This window comes from Pagrus pagrus, assembly GCF_965226575.1.
Source record: "Pagrus pagrus genome assembly, chromosome: 10".
In the NCBI taxonomy this organism is placed as follows: Eukaryota; Metazoa; Chordata; class Actinopteri; order Spariformes; family Sparidae; genus Pagrus; species Pagrus pagrus.
The window spans coordinates 119,326-135,923 of record NC_140194.1 but is presented as its reverse complement, the minus strand read 5'-3'; the positions used below and the strand labels follow the sequence as shown (position 1 = coordinate 135,923).

At 40.1% G+C, this 16,598-nt stretch overlaps 2 protein-coding genes across 2 annotated transcripts; both read right to left on the bottom strand.

Moving 5' to 3' along the window:
• Positions 1–1,854: 1,854 nt before the first annotated feature.
• LOC311264090 (gamma-crystallin M3-like) lies at positions 1,855–3,359 on the bottom strand. Its single transcript, XM_084364655.1, has 3 exons — positions 3,283–3,359; positions 2,307–2,549; positions 1,855–2,175 (listed from the first exon to the last, which is right to left on the bottom strand). The coding sequence occupies exons 1-3, from the start codon at positions 3,310–3,312 to the stop codon at positions 1,897–1,899; spliced, it is 552 nt and encodes a 183-aa protein (XP_084220781.1). The 5' UTR covers positions 3,313–3,359; the 3' UTR covers positions 1,855–1,896.
• A 6,394-nt stretch (positions 3,360–9,753) lies between these two features.
• LOC311264089 (gamma-crystallin M3-like) lies at positions 9,754–13,300 on the bottom strand. The gene is made up of 3 exons (XM_084364654.1): positions 13,243–13,300; positions 12,701–12,943; positions 9,754–10,033 (listed from the first exon to the last, which is right to left on the bottom strand). The coding sequence occupies exons 1-3, from the start codon at positions 13,273–13,275 to the stop codon at positions 9,755–9,757; spliced, it is 555 nt and encodes a 184-aa protein (XP_084220780.1). The 5' UTR covers positions 13,276–13,300; the 3' UTR covers position 9,754.
• Between the last annotated feature and the right edge of the window lie 3,298 nt (positions 13,301–16,598).

Genomic DNA, 16,598 nt, shown 5'->3' with positions numbered 1-16,598 from the left:
CGTCTGTCAGTCAGTGGACAGTTTAATGTATATATGATGTCTCTGGACATCTGCTTCAGGTTGAGACCATGCTGCAGAAAAAATCTGTCTCTGTCCAGGTGAGCGGTGTCAGGTGGCCTCTGGGTCTGGATGCTGGGTCTCAGGTGTGTGTAAGAATGGAGGCAGTTGTGTTGACCTGCAGGTGGGCGGGTTCATCTGTTAGTGTCCCCCCAAGACAACAATCTGTGAGAAGACGAGCCGAAGCCTCCAGAGACAATCCTTCATCACCTACAAGGGCCTGAGACACAGATTCCACCTCCACCTGTCCCTCAAGTGAGCCAACACGTCCCTCCACCTGTCCCTCAGGTGAGCCAACATGTCCCTCCACCTGTCCCTCAGGTGAGCCAACATTGTTCTCCACCTGTCCCTCAGGTGAGCCAACATTGGCCTCCACCTATCCCTTAGCTGAGCCAACACGTCCCTTCACCTGTCCCTCAGGTGAGCCAACATTATCCTCCACCTGTCCCTAGTTAGTTTCAGGGTGGATGGTGAAGTTAGTTTCAGGTCAGAGGGTGAAGTTAGTTTCAGGGTGGAAGGTGAAGTTAATGTCAGGGTGGATGGTGAAGTTAGTTTCAGGTCGGAGGGTGAAGTTAGTGTCAGGGTGGATGGTGAAGTTAGTGTCAGGGTGGATGGTGAAGTTGGTTTCAGGGTGGATGGTGAAGTTAGTTTCAGGGTGGGTGAAGTTTGTTTCAGGGTGGATGGTGAAGTTAGTTTCAGGGTGGATGGTGAAGTTAATGTCAGGGTGGATGGTGAAGTTGGTTTCAGGGTGGATGGTGAAGTTAATGTCAGGGTGGATGGTGAAGTTAATGTCAGGGTGGATGGTGAAGTTAGTTTCAGGGTGGATGGTGAAGTTAGTTTCAGGGTGGATGGTGAAGTTAATGTCAGGGTGGATGGTGAAGTTAGTTTCAGGGTGGATGGTGAAGTTAGTGTCAGGGTGGATGGTGAAGTTAATGTCAGGGTGGATGGTGAAGTTAGTTTCAGGGTGGATGGTGAAGTTAATGTCAGGGTGGATGGTGAAGTTAGTTTCAGGGTGGATGGTGAAGTTGGTGTCAGGGTGGATGGTGAAGTTAGTGTCAGGGTGGATGGTGAAGTTGGTTTCAGGGTGGATGGTGAAGTTAGTTTTAGGTCTGAGGGTGAAGTTAGTTTCAGGTTGAAAGTGAAGTTATCATGTTATCGTTTCTTTCCAATTGCTGACCAATTGATTCAAAATCAATCAATGTGTGTGGTGGCGAGTTTGTTTGTTTGTTTGTTTTTGTTTGATTGGTTATTTTTTTGTTTGTTTGTTTATTTGGTTGATTGTTTGTTTGGTTATTTTTTGTTTGTTTGTTTGGTTGATTGGTTGATTGTTTGTTTTTGTTTGATTGGTTATTTTTTATTTGTTTGTTTATTTGGTTGATTGTTTGTTTGTTTTTGTTTGATTGGTTGTTTATTTTTTGTTTGTTTGTTTTGTCTGTTATTTCATCTGGTTGATTTGTTTGTTTGGTTGGTTGATTATTTTTTGTTTGTTTTTTTTGTTTTGTCTGTAATTGTATCTGGTTTGTTTGTTTGTTTGGTTGGGTGTTTTTTGTTTGTTTGTTTGTTTTGTCTGTTATTTTATCTGGTTGATTTGTTTGTTTGTTTGGTTGGTTGGTTGGTTTGTCAGCAGGATTACAATAAAACTACTGGATCCAGATGGTTCTGGATCCAGAATAGACCCCATTGACTGATCCAGATCCAGGTAAAGGTATTCATTCATTAGAATACTGAGCGAGGACACACCTGTCTGTCTGTATCATTTTTCATCCAACAGAGCAGCCAGGAAGTTTTGTTCATTCAACACAACTTTATTGACACATTGTCAGTATTTCCACTGCGACTCTAATGGTAGGAGTCCATGATGCGTCTCATGCTCATGAACTTCATGTTGCTCATGCCCATGCTCATGAAGCTCCTGTACTCTCCAGGCTTCATGTACATCATCCTGCCTCTGTAGTGGGGCTGCTCGTACATCAGCCAGTGTCCGTCCATCGTCTGACAGGACATGCAGTTGGACATGCGGTACCGATCCATGATGTTGTCGCAGTCGTCCATCAGCTCGTGCATCTGGCCTCCGAAGTTCTCCCTCTCATAGATCTTCATTCTGTATGAGCCGCGGTGCTGCAACACACGGTAATCAGTAATCAATAATCAGTAATCAATACAACTCCTTTCAGAAACCTATATATATGACACAGGTCTATGGTGTGATTGGTCCGATACAGTGATGCTGTGATTGGCTGTGTGGTTACCATGGGGATCATGCGGCAGGACCTGATGCAGTCGTTCATTCCCATCATGCTCATGTAATCAGAGTACTCTCCCCTCCTCAGGAAGTACTGGTTGCCCATGAAGTTGGTGCGGTCATAGACCATGAAGCAGCCTCTCTCCACCCTGCAGGAGTGACACCTGCTCAGGTAGGATGACATGTCGGCACAGTCGCTGCTGCACTCGTAGGAACGACCCTGGAAGTTCCTGTCCTCGTAGAACACAATCTGACCGTAGAACACAAAACAGAACAGCTCTCTGGTTTAGTTTTCTGTTACACACACTGAGACGTCAGCTGGGTTCATTTCTTCAAACCACCTACATGTTGAAACTTCACATCTCTGTAGGCTCCTTTAATAAACTCTGTGTAGGGACCAGGCTGGGCTAATGTTCCGGTCAGGGTTTGGAAAACATCATGTTTTGTCAAACCATGTAAGCTGCAGTAACATGTCCCTACCACCAGGCGGCACAGCCCCAAAGTCCTGTCCACAATTTAAATATTATCTCTGTGTCTCTCTGTCCTTTAGAGATATGACATCACAAATTCAAAATGGTGGAGGGAAGAGGAGACGGGATAACTGTGAAATGGTCTTTTTTCAGAAAACCAGACAGCTAAAAAGACTTTCATGAAGATGAATTCTAATCTAATTTACACTTGAATAGTTTCATTAAATATTAAAAGTCTTTAGATTTGATCTAAATGACGGTCCAACAGTCGTATGATGTACAGAGGTCCAAGAAAAAACTAATCTGGATAAAAGCTTCTTGTTGAGGTAATAGTTGAAGTTCTTAGCTGTCGTGTTTTCCAATAATAAAAAGATTTCACATTATTGGTGAATCACTTTTTACAGTGTAGAATCATGTCACTGCTATCATCGGACACGTAATGCCTTCAAAATAAAATACATATAAAAAAGATGTAATGTGAGGAAACGTTTGAGTTTCCTGTTTGCTTCTCACCCTGCCCATGTTCATGCTGCTGGTTGTCATGTTGCCTCTGGTTGCTCAGCTGGTTGCTGATGTTGCTGCTGTTGCCGGAGTGTGTGTGTGTTACCTGTCGAGCAGCTGCTGCTCTTTATAGCACCTGAGCGGCTGACGCCTTTTGTCCTTTTGGCCTGAGCCAGCAGCGCATCATAAAGAGACGCTCCGTGTTCGGCATTTCTCTTATAGAAACTAGAGACAAAGAGCCACAGACAGCAGCTGTGTGTCTCCTTCAGGCCTCTGTTCAACCAGTGACACCAGTGAGCACCAGTCAGACCTTCTGGAACAAAAACCTGGAGACAAAACAACACAACACACTTTCACACTATCCACCACTGTCGTAAAGGTTTCCATCTGGTCTATCTATCAGAAATAAATTCACATTTTTCTTTCTCTTGTTTAGAGGAAATCAGAGTTTTGGATTTAAAGAGATGAAATATTAGTGTTGAGTATGAGTTAATCTCACAAAAGACGTTACAACAACAACAACTTTAAAGGTGTTCAGTTCAGAACCCTAAACTTTACAGTCTATAACTTTATAAAGTCAAGAGCCATTTTAAAGGATTCAATTCTTAGAATAATTTCTATCATAAATAACTGATATACATGAATTAATGAACTCTGTAGTTGTGGTCAATAACACGAATACAGTAGATAAGAAAGTGTACACAGTGTGATAGTTGTCAATTGTCATACCACGGTGCACCTCGAAGACAGTATATCGCTGCAACGCTGGTGCATATGGAGCCACTTCTGTTTTATTATAATCAAAAGTTTGCCTTAAAATTAGGTAATATATTATATACATACAAAAAGTAATAGAACTGTCGTGACTTTACCAGTCAATCACTTTAAAGAGATTCAATTCAAGTTATATCAAATTGAAATGAGAGCTGTCTCATAACTCTAACTCTTTATGATGAATTGTGATGTGAGGTGTGAGACATCATGTGACGGCTCTTCTCCTCTGCAGTTCTTCACTTAGGTCAAGCTCACCCTTCACTCGGCCTTCCACATTTCCTTTTTCTGTTGCTGAATCAAGCTGCTCCATGTTTGGAATCATTTTCTGCATGAAAATAATCTGCATTTCATAACCGTCCTGATTTCAGCAGAGACATTACAACATCCTAACAAACTGTCTCTGCTTCCCAGATGGCAGCTCATCTTTCCTGTTCTTACAACATATCGGACTATTTTCCTGAAGCCGGCTGGTCTCGTGTCATCGATTGTTTTCTGCAGGTCAGCCTCCTTTTTGTCGAGCTCTGGTCCTCTTGGCTTCAGTGTCTGCCCGTCGTCCACACCTGTATTCATCACTGTCGACCTCAATACTCAGAGGTGATCAATACTCGGAGGTGATCGATACTCCGTGTCCTCTGTTTATCAAGTCAGCTAATTTGGTGAAAAACCTTTAGGTCAGGTCCTTTCCTGCTGTTTTCTAAAAAGCTTCCTTTTCTATTATGTGAACATTTAGTGAGTACAGTTAGAGTACAGTTAAAGTACAGTTAGAGTACAGTTGAAGTACAGTTAAACTAAAGTTGAGGTACAGTTGAGATACAGTTAAACGACAGTTCAGGTACAGTTAAATTACAGCTGAGGTACAGTTGAGATACAGTTGAGGTACAGTTTACGTACAGCTGAGGTACAGTTGAGATACAGTTGAGGTACAGTTGAGATAAAGTTGAGATACAGTTGAGGTACAGTTAAAGTACAGTTGAGCTACAGTTACGGTACAGTTGAGATACAGTTAAGGTACAGTTAAGATACAGTTAAAGTACATTTGAAGTACAGTTAAACTACAGTTGAGGTACAGTTATATGACAGTTAAAGTACAGTTGAGGTACAGTTAAAGTACAGTTGAGGTACAGTTGAGGTGCAGTTAAGTACAGTTAAATTACAGTTGCGATACAGTTAAGGTACAGTTGAGATACAGTTAAAGTACATTTGAAGTACAGTTAAACTACAGTTGAGGTACAGTTATATGACAGTTAAAGTACAGTTGAGGTACAGTTAAAGTACAGGTGAGGTACAGTTGAGGTGCAGTTAAGGTACAGTTAAATTACAGTTGAGATACAGTTAAGGTACAGTTAAAGTACAGTTGAGATACAGTTAAAGTACATTTGAGGTACAGTTAAACTACAGTTAAGGTACAGTTGAGATACAGTTAAAGTACATTTGAAGTACAGTTAAAACTACAGTTGAGGTACAGTTAAAAGACAGTTAAAGTACAGTTGAGGTACAGTTAAATTACAGTTGAGGTACAGTTGAGGTACAGTTAAGATACAGTTAAGGTACAGTTGAGGTACAGTTGAAGTACAGTTAAATGACAGTTGAGGTACAGTTAAAGTACAGTTGAGGTACAGTTGAGATACAGCTAAGGTACAGTTGAGGTACAGTTAAACTACAGTTGAGGTACAATTGAGGTATAGTTAAAGTACAGTTGAGGTACAGTTAAACTACAGTTGAGGTACAGTTGAGGTATAGTTAAAGTACAATTGAGGTACAGTTAAACTACAGTTGAGGTACAGTTGAGGTATAGTTAAAGTACTGTTGAGGTACAGTTAAACTACAGTTGAGGTACAGTTAAGATACAGTTAAGGTACAGTTGAGGTACAGTTGAAGTACAGTTAAATGACAGTTAAAGTACAGTTGAGGTACAGTTAAACTACAGTTGAGCTACAGTTGAAGTACAGTTAAATGACAGTTAAAGCACAGTTGAGGTACAGTTGAAGTACAGTTAAATGACAGTTAAAGCACAGTTGAGGTACAGTTAAAGTACAGTTGAGGTACAGTTAAAGTACAGTAGTCTGTCTGCAGCTGTTCCTTTGACTTTTATCACACCGCATTTTGTCTCCCCGTCATGGTTTCCCTCTTTATTTTTAATCCGTCTCCACTTTACTCTGTTTACTTACTTTCAGTCCAGTTTTCTTATACAGTGAAAGTAATCAGTAATAAAATTAGATGTGTATAAATGTTCCCTTGGAATTTACAATTACCATATCTTCATGTAATTCTACCTTAATATGTACAGTATTTATATGTATGTACAGTATGTATATACAGTATATGTATAGTGTGCACAGTATGTATATGTCTATTGGTAATCATCATCAACCATTTAAAGCAGTTCAAAAGAACTCTCATTGTGCTGATTTTGGCGCCTCCTGTGGATAAAAGAGGTATGAGCACCACCGCTTCCTTTCAGTTTTTCTGCTGCCGTCTGGCGAGAGTTACAGAAGTATCTGCTGCCGAACCACCGGACTACAGAGCAGCTTCTTTTCTCAGTTCATCCTCAGCAATCCAACAAAAAAAAATCAGATTCTGACCCATTGACAGACATTTAGAGTAACTTTTATAATTATTATAATTCTCTCTGATGGCCTGTTAGGTCATATAGACGCATCAGAATTAAACTGAGATCACATAACATCAGTACCAATACCAGCTGACCCATATTTATCATTGATTTTATATCAGTAGAGCGCGCAGCAGTGAGCTGACTGTATGATGGTTTGATTTAAAAAACGATTCCTCTTCTCTTCAGTGAGAGAAGTGTGTTCTTCTTTCTGTTAACTCATGCAGTGAATATAAAGTATATTATATTAATATAGCAACAAGTTCAAATACAGCAGGCTGCTCAGTGAGCTCTGACTCTCTTCCACACATCACAGAGGTCTCTGCAGTCAAGTCAGCTCTCATACCTCATATACAACTTCCTGTTAGGCTTTCAAAATAAAGCCTTCTGACAAACAGTTCACATATTATGACTTTTGGACAGTTATTAATGTTGTCAAATGGTTGTGGTTCGGTTAGGTCCATTAAGGACCTCCTCACTCCGCACCCCTCCTACCCCTCCCCCCTCCTCCATCACTGCTGATGACTTTGCAACTTACTTTACCAATAAAGTAAAAGACATCAGCTCCTCATTTACTCCTATGCCCCCCCCAGAAAGCACCTCCCCCAACCCTCACCTATGACAGCCTTACTTGCTTCAGCCCTCTCTCCTCTGAAGATGTTCACACACTAGTGACGTCTAACTGTGCCACCACCTGTTCCCTCGACCTGATTCCCTCCTCTCTTCTTCAAAACATCTCACACATCTTGCCTTTCCTCACCACCCTGATCAACTCCTCCCTCACTTCAGGCTGTATTCCAGCTAGCTACAGTAAAGCCATGCCTAAAGAAACCCACTCTAGACTCAGCTGACATCTGAAACTACAGACCTGTATGTCTTCTCTCATTCCTCCCTTAAACTCTGGAATGTGCCGTCTACAACCAACTGTCCTCGTACCTTGCGCAAAGAGCCTCCTCCCACTCGTCAGTCCTCATCCTCCTCGACTTATCCTCTGCGTTTGACACAGTCAACCACCAAATCCTCCTCTCCACTCTGGCTGAACTTGGCATTGCTGACTCTGCTCTAACCTGGTTCACATCATACCTGACAAATCGCACCTTGCAGATCATGTGGAATGGCTCCTTGTCCAAACCCTGCTCCCTGGAAAACGGTGTCTCTCAAGGCTCAGTACTAGGACCGCTCCTTTTTCCTTTATACACTAGATCACTCGGCTCTACAATCACATTACATGGATTCTCTTACCACTGTTATGCTGACCGCACCCAGCTGTTCCTCTCTTTTCCCCCATCCTCCAACACCCACGTTGCCATGCACATCTCCGAATGTCTGGCAGACATCTCCGCTTGGATCATCTCAAGCTCAACCTCAGTAAAACTGAACTCCTCTTCATCCTGGGGAAAGACTGCCCTCACATGGACCTGTCAGTCACTGTTGAGGACGCCATGATATCGCCTTCATCAACTGTGAGGAACCTGGGCGTAATCGTCGACGACGGACTATCCTGCACCCCCAACATCACCACGGTGGCCCGATCCTGCAGATTTACCCTCTACAACATCCGCAGGATCTGGTCTTTCCTCACAAAGGATGCAACGCAAATCCTAGTCCAATCGCTGGTCATCTTCGCCTGGACTACTGCAACTCGCTCTTGGCTGGATTCCCAACCTCTGCGACTAAACCGTTGCAACGTATCCAGAACGCTGCAGCGCGCCTCGTTTTCAATATACCCAAATTCTCCCATGTGACCCCCCTCCTCCATGACCTCCACTGGCTTCCTGTTGCGGCCCGCATCCGATTCAAGACCATGGTGCTGGCCTTCAAGGCCGTCAACGCTAAGAGTAAACAAAGGTCGCTCAGCGAAGTCGTGACTCTTCTCTGCTCTGGCGCCTCAGTGGTGGAACGAACTCCAGACCAACGTCAGGACAGCAGAATCACTCGCCATCTTCCACAAAAGACTCAAGACTCACTTGTTCAGACTTCACCTCGACCCCACATAGCATGACTGAGAAACTACAGCGTCAACGTGATTATTATTATTATTATTATTATTATTATTATTATTATTATTATATATTGGGCGGCTGTAGCTCAGTGGGTAGAGCAGCAGGCTGGCGACCAGAAGGTCGCTGGCTCAAACCCCAGCTCCCCTGGGCGGAACCGTGCTACAGGCCGAAGCGTCCTTGAGCAAGATACTGAACCCCGACATTGCTCCTGGCGTGCAGTTGGCACCCTGTGGGGCAGCCTCTGCCGTCAGAAGGGCCCTGCGATGAGCTGGCGACCATCCAGGGATATACCCCAGCCTCCGCCCATATGAAGACTGGGATTGGCTCCAGCAACCCCACAACCCCCCAGAACAGGGGGATAAAGCGGCAACATCTCCGCGACCCTCACGGATAAGCGGCAAAAGATAATGAGATGAGATTATTATTATTAATATCGTTAAAACTTGTGTCACTGATAGTTTGACAATAATCTTAAACAGTAGAGGAAATTGAAGTTAATCATTAATATTGAGTTATTGGTGAATTTGTTTTGACACTTTGAGAGACTTAACGATCATCTGTAATTGAATAATTAATTAGTGAATGTGATGAGAATTTTGTAGTTCATGTAGAGGTATATGAATTGAAGTTTTACACAGCCCTATTCAAAGAGCCTGTTTAGCGTGAACTGTAACCTGTAACTTGTGAAATTGTTTTATGACTTTGTTTTATGACCCATGTTAAGGTACTGAGTAATCACTGAAGGTAAACACTCTCTTCTCTGCAGGATGGCATAAATAAGTAGCTGTTTGAGTTTAAACACACCCAGAGAGAGAGAGAGAGAGAGAGAGAGAGAAATACCAAGATTTCCTCCTTAGAAATTGAGTCTTCACTTTGTAACTGACCTGCATGTTGCCCTGTGAATGCTCCTCTTGTACAAGATTAAAACCTTGTTTGAACTCTGAGCTGACTCCGATCTCCTTCCTCCAGTTTTATATTATCACAGAATTATTTTAACAGTGAACGTAGTTTCTTCATGTTGTGGTTAATGAAGCAGTAGAGAGACAGTAGACTTTATTGAATCACAACTTTATTGTTCCTAAGGTGTTGACAGTGTTCAGTAGCAGGAGTCCATGATGCGTCTCATGCTCATGAACTTCATGTTGCTCATGCCCATGCTCATGAAGCTCCTGTACTCTCCAGGCTTCATGTACATCATCCTGCCTTTGTAGTGGGGCTGCTCGTACATCAGCCAGTGTCCGTCCATCACCTGACAGGACATGCAGTTGGACATGCGGTACCGATCCATGATGTTGTCGCAGTCGTCCATCAGCTCGTGCATGTGGCCTCCGAAGTTCTCCCTCTCATAGATCTTCATCCTGTATGAGCCGCGTTGCTGGAACACATGGTAATCAGTAATCAGTAATCAATACAACTCCTCAACAGTTCTCTGCACTATATGGCCTAAAGTATGTGGATGCCCATTTCTAATTTTTTAGATTATTGATTGAGGAGAAATCCATCAATGAAACCTGTAAAAACATCCCATGAATACAAACAAATCAATTAAATGTTACCTCAACTGCGACTGAAGAAGTGCACTCCTTTCATGTTTATTTAATTTAATTTGACATGTTTGACAGATCCATAAATTATCATTGTGAGACGTGTGTAAGGTTTATTAAAGATCAAATGTACTGTTGAGTTTGTAACATTTACAGTTTTAAAGGTTAAAATGAAAATGTAGCTGAAGCCTGAATATTCAGTCAAAATTGGAATGTCCATTATTTATGTTTTGTTTTATTTAAACCTCCAATGTATCAAATCCATAAATGTATCAATTAATTAATCACAAACTTTTATTTCCCAATGTTTTCTGTTTCTCATGTTCTTTTATATCAAGTTGAATTTTCATCTGTTTTACAGTTTCGTGTCTTTGAAGCTGCAGCGATAAACTTCAGAAATCTATTTTTATGACGTGAAGTTGAAGCTCTCTCACTAAAAACTCTAAAGGTTTAACCCACGGCGAGCTCTGTGACCGACTCAGCTGGCGCTCTGACTGCATGATGTTCATCAGTGATTTGCACAGAAAGTGAAAGTCTGCCTTGTGAAACCTTTTGGTTTAGTTGTCTGATGAGGTCATGTCCCGTGTGGTGGTGGAGGTTTTTTGGAGACTTTATTATATTTATTGTTTTCAGGTATTAAAAAGAATATTTTCAGTTTTTAGGTTTAGCTAATAAAACTACCTGGCTAGATTTAGTAAAAAGATAATTATGGTTTGAATTAAAAAATGGAGCCAATGTTCACTTGTTTTCATATGAGACAGGAACAGTGATGATCACTGATAAGAAATGAGTCGAAGCAGGTGAATCATTGTGCTTCATTCACTCGTTAAACCGCAGGTCTTAACGGATTGATTTAAACACACAGGGAGTTGTAAATCGATGTGACATGACTCAGACGAGGTAAAGTTTAAAAGTCTTCTTCACGTTATGTTTCGTCGCGTTTGACTCCCTTTCTAACTCTCTGACTTTCTCCTGAAGTCACAGCGACAGACAACCAGATGAAACGTTACCTCGAGGAAAATGGTGGATTTCTCTGGTTTGAACACTGTTGGAAACATTTGGGATGATGTGAGTACACAACTCAACAACATGTAGAACAAAGGTTTTTACAGGTACTTACAGTTACATAACACATTATTATAATAGTGATTATAATGTGTTAATTCTAGGGATGTAACGATATACAGAATTTCGTTATTTCGTGATAAAAGAAGCTGCCATACTGTCGTGGCACTGTGACGATATCTACCAACCCATCATGTGGCTGTTGGCTTGTAAAGTTCATGGATCTAACAAGAGAAATCAGTGCGAATGCATTTTCCTGTGTCCTTCTCATTGTATCGTTCTGTTTGAACAGCAGAGGGCGAAATCATACTGCTCAAGTAGACAGATTTGTTTTCATAGGACGCGCCCTACTCTGCCTCTGATTGCTTGGCTTCATTGATTTTGTTCTCTGTGCCTCACTCAAACAGTTAACTGACAGAAGCTTCGGTAATGTCACTCCGACCTCTTCACTCATTCTTCTGGGTCACTTTTTCGTTGCAAGTGACTCTGGGCTTGTTAGATGGAGCAGGTAGACCGCCTGTCCGCAACCACTGGGCCGTCATGCCCCTACTCCGGTCCATCCATCCTGTCTGCTTCACCTAACGAGCCCAAAGACAATGCTGCAGTGACAGCCAGATGGTGTGTTTACCGACGGAGAAACTATGCTCACAATCTGCTGTATCAGCTCTGGCTGTTTGTTTCTACAAACCAACCGTGAGAAAAACACGTCAACCCATAAAAAACCACCGAACATACAGTCAGGAATTACTAAGGTGTCAGTTATGCTGAACAAGATTTTTGTGGCTTTGGTCGTCCGCTGGACAACAAGAGGGAGGAAGATCGGAGGGACCCGCTGCCGAGTGCCTGTTCTCGGCTGTCCTCCATCATCACCTCCCTCTTGTTGCCCTGGTGGTCCTGCTGTAGAACCAGAGGGAGGGGGGACTGCTGCTGGCTGCTGTGTTGTTTTGCAATTGTACATAGTCCAATGGCTCATTTTTACACATGCTTAGCCATGGCTGCCTACTTTTATTATACTACAGAATAAAAGCAGCAGGACCTCAAGTAAAAACGAATTGTATACAAATAATAAATGCTGTACACATCACATTTATTCTTAAAGGACATTGTTCAAGTATTTTTTTCTTTTTTTTAATATCATGATAAATATCGTACCGTGGACTATAAATCGTGATGATATCGTACTGTGAGTTGAGGGTACTATGAGAATTTTAATGACATATACATTTTTGATAGTTGATCTGATGAGTTGTTATTAAATACTTTTTAAATGTAGGACTGTTGTTATGAAACATTACAACTCATAATAAGGAGTGTGTGAATGTATCACAGACATTACTGAACATGTCTGTCTGTTCTGAGGGAGTCTCAACAAACATCTTTCATGTGATTGGTCAGATACAGTGACGCTGTGCTGTGATTTGCTGTGTGGTTACCATAGGGATCATGTGGCAGGACCTGATGCAGTCGTTCATTCTCATCATGCTCATGTAATCAGAGTACTCTCCCCTCCTCAGGAAGTACTGGTTGCCCATGAAGTTGGTGCGGTCATAGACCATGAAGCAGCCTCTCTCCACCCTGCAGGAGTGACACCTGCTCAGGTAGGATGACATGTCGGCACAGTCGCTGCTGCACTCGTAGGAACGACCCTGGAAGTTCCTGTCCTCGTAGAACACGATCTGACCGGCACAGAGACGGAGACAGAGACATCAGACAAACAGAAACAACCATGACCTCAGTGTCTGGCTCTGATCTGGCAGCTGACACCAACAACAATAATAATAGCAATAAATTGTTGCCTGACATGATATTTTCACGTAATTATTGTTGTCGTCAGGTGAAAACTTTGAAGGAACATTTTTGAAATAATTGATCAAATTGTGATTATTTGCTATTGATCCTGGATGGTCAGAGTCATGTGACCTGATTCACAGATGTGTCAGTGTGTGAGGGAGGAGTGATGCATGCTGGGACTTACCCTGCTCATCATATTCATGTCGGTGGCGGACATGTTGTCGTTTTGATGTGCTGCTCTGTGCTGCTTCACACCTGTGTGAATCACAGCTTTTATACACCTGAGCATCACACTCTGCTTTGTGTGTCAGAGCACTGAGTCAGCACACACACACACACACACACACACACACACAAAGCCTCTTTGAAAGGGTTAACAATGAGTGTATTCGGCCTTCAGCTGCTGCTGTCATCAACAACACACCTGTGAGCGCCTGAAACTGAAACTTCTCAACAGAATGTGAGCATGATTACCTTTTCATGAAACACAAACACGCTGATGATCAATAAGAGCAATAATCAATAACCAACAGAGGTGTGAAGCGTGAACACTCATTAACTGAGTTTATTATCATCAGAACAAAAGACAAATGTGAGAACATTTCTGTTAAATTGAATAAAAAGTCAAACCTACGGAGCCAACTACGACTCCCAGGGTGCATTTCACTAACAGACCAAATCACAGAGCTTCACATTATTTCATAACAAAATAACAATAAATGTAACAAACTGCTAAAATAACACATGTTACAACAATATAATAAAACAAGAAAATATGTAACTATGCTATAATAACAACATATGCAACAATGTGATATAATAGCAACGCATGTAACAATATGATAAAATACCAATACATGTAACAATGTTATAAAATAACAACATATGTAACAATATCATAAAATAACAACATATGTAACAATATGATAAAACAACAAAATGTGTAACAATATGATATAATAACAACACACGTAACAATATGATAAAACAACAAAATTTCTAACATTATGGTATAACAACAACACATTTAACAATATCATAAAATAACAACACATGTAACAATGTGATATAATAACAACATATGTAACAACATTATATAATAACATCTGTAACAACATGATATAATAACATCTGTAACAATATAATAAACATCAAAATATGTAACAATATGATACAATAACGACATATGTAACAACATGATATAATAACATATGTACCAATGATACAATAACACCATATGTAACAATATAGTAAAACAGCAACATATGTAACAATATAGTAACATATAAAATATTTAATAACAATAAATAAATAACAATATAATAAAACAACATCATAGGGAAGAATATAATAAAACAACAACATATGTAACAATATTATATAATATATTTAGTAACAACACATGTAACAATATAACATAATATATTTAATAATAACATATGTAACAATATAACAACATATTTAATAACAACATATGTAACAATATAACAAAATAACAACACGTAACAATATAACATAACATATTTAATAACAACACATTAACAATATAATAAAATAACAACACATGTAACAATATAACATAATATATTTAATAACAACACATGTAGCAATATAACATAATATATTTAATAATAACATATGTAACAATATAACAACATATTTAATAACAACATATGTTACAATATAATAAAATAACACATGTAACAATATAGCATAATATATTTAATAACAGCACATGTAACAATATAACATAATATATTTAATAACAACATATGTAACAATATAATAAAATAACAACACATGTAACAATATAACATAATATATTTAATAACAACACATGTAACAATATAACATATTTAATAACAACACATGTAACAATATGAGATAATATATTTAATAACAGCATATGTAACAAGCTGATATAATTTCAACATATGTAACAATATAATAAAATAACAACATATGTAACAATATAATAAAATAACACATGTAACAATATAACATAATATATTTAATAACAGCATATGTAACAAGCTGATATAATTACAACATATGTAACAATATGATATAATAACCACATATGTAACAATATAATAAAAGAACATTTTTATCAGCAGCATCAAAAAGACATTAATCAAATAATAACGATGATGATCAAATGTTGAAAGATGTCTTTTATCACATGATCTTTCTCAGAAAATGGATTTTACTTGAACTTCAGTTACTTAGGATCATTTTAACTGTCACACCACTTCAGTGCTTCCAAAAACTGATGCAAAACCATTAAGTACCAGCAGGGGGAGCTAGCATAGCACAGAAGCTAACCCTTATACAACCCATGTATAGTGTGATACATCAGTATCAATGTATATGTAGACATTCTTCCTATGTGATAAAGTAAATATCTGCTTCTGTTGGTTATCAATTATTAGCACCTGCTTTTGAATAATAGATCTTTCTGCTATAAAGGACATTTCTCTTGTCATGGCTAACAAAATGAAACTGTGATGAAACCACAAACACACTGTAGCACTCAGACAGAGAGATAATACTGTTATAGCATGCTGACTCCACCTAGAGGCCAAACAGAAATAGAACAACTTTTTAAAGATCTTGTGTGAAGAGGATCGAGAAGAAAAGGGATGGAAGTCATTGTGAGAGGTTCGCTACACTTTTATTATGTAACAAGTTATCCTGTAGTAATAAGTGTATTTATTACATGGGAGAGTCACGACGTGCTGCACAAGAGTACAAATAGTTAAAGGTAAAATAATTAAAGCTGTAAAAAAAACAATAGAACGTAAGACATCAAACTGGCATACGCCTACCCTGGACCTGCAGCCGTCCAGGCCCGGTTCTTCTCCTCCCCATCCACCAGTTTTTTGTACCACTGATTCAGATCATGTGTCTGTTCTGACTGCGACCAGTCTTGTTCAGGGGTCCTGAGACCTGGACCCTTACCTGTACAGAGGGGATACTGTAAGTCTTTCCAGCCTCATGATGCCCAACCGGCTGCACTAACAAAGCTAAAAAGCTACTCTGTCCACAACGTCCACCACTACAGGGCCCCCACTTGTCATCCTGGTTAAGATTTGCCTCCCTTCAGCTGCAGGATCGAGCTTTAGAAGTCCCATTCACTGTCCCCCACTAGCTCCCATCTCCCTCAAAATGCTTCATACATTTGGTCAACAGGCAGTGAACAGTTTTTACTGTTCTAGGCTGTGAGCAGCTTTACTCTCTCTCTGTCTCTCTCTCTCTCAATTCAATTCAATTTCAATTCAACAAGCTTTATTGGCATGACTGTGTTTTACAAAATTGCCAAAGCGTTAGGACTACAGAAAAAGAATACATGGATAATTAATAATATTTTTTTTTAAAAAGAAAGGAAAGTGTGTGTGTGTGTGTGTGTGTGTGTGTGCGCGCGCGCGTGTGTGTGCGTGCATGTGTGTGTGTGTATCATATAAAGGTAATAATTACAAAACAATATTCAGCTAGTTAACAATATATCAGTGTGCAGGTAAGAACCCAGAGAGGAGCAGC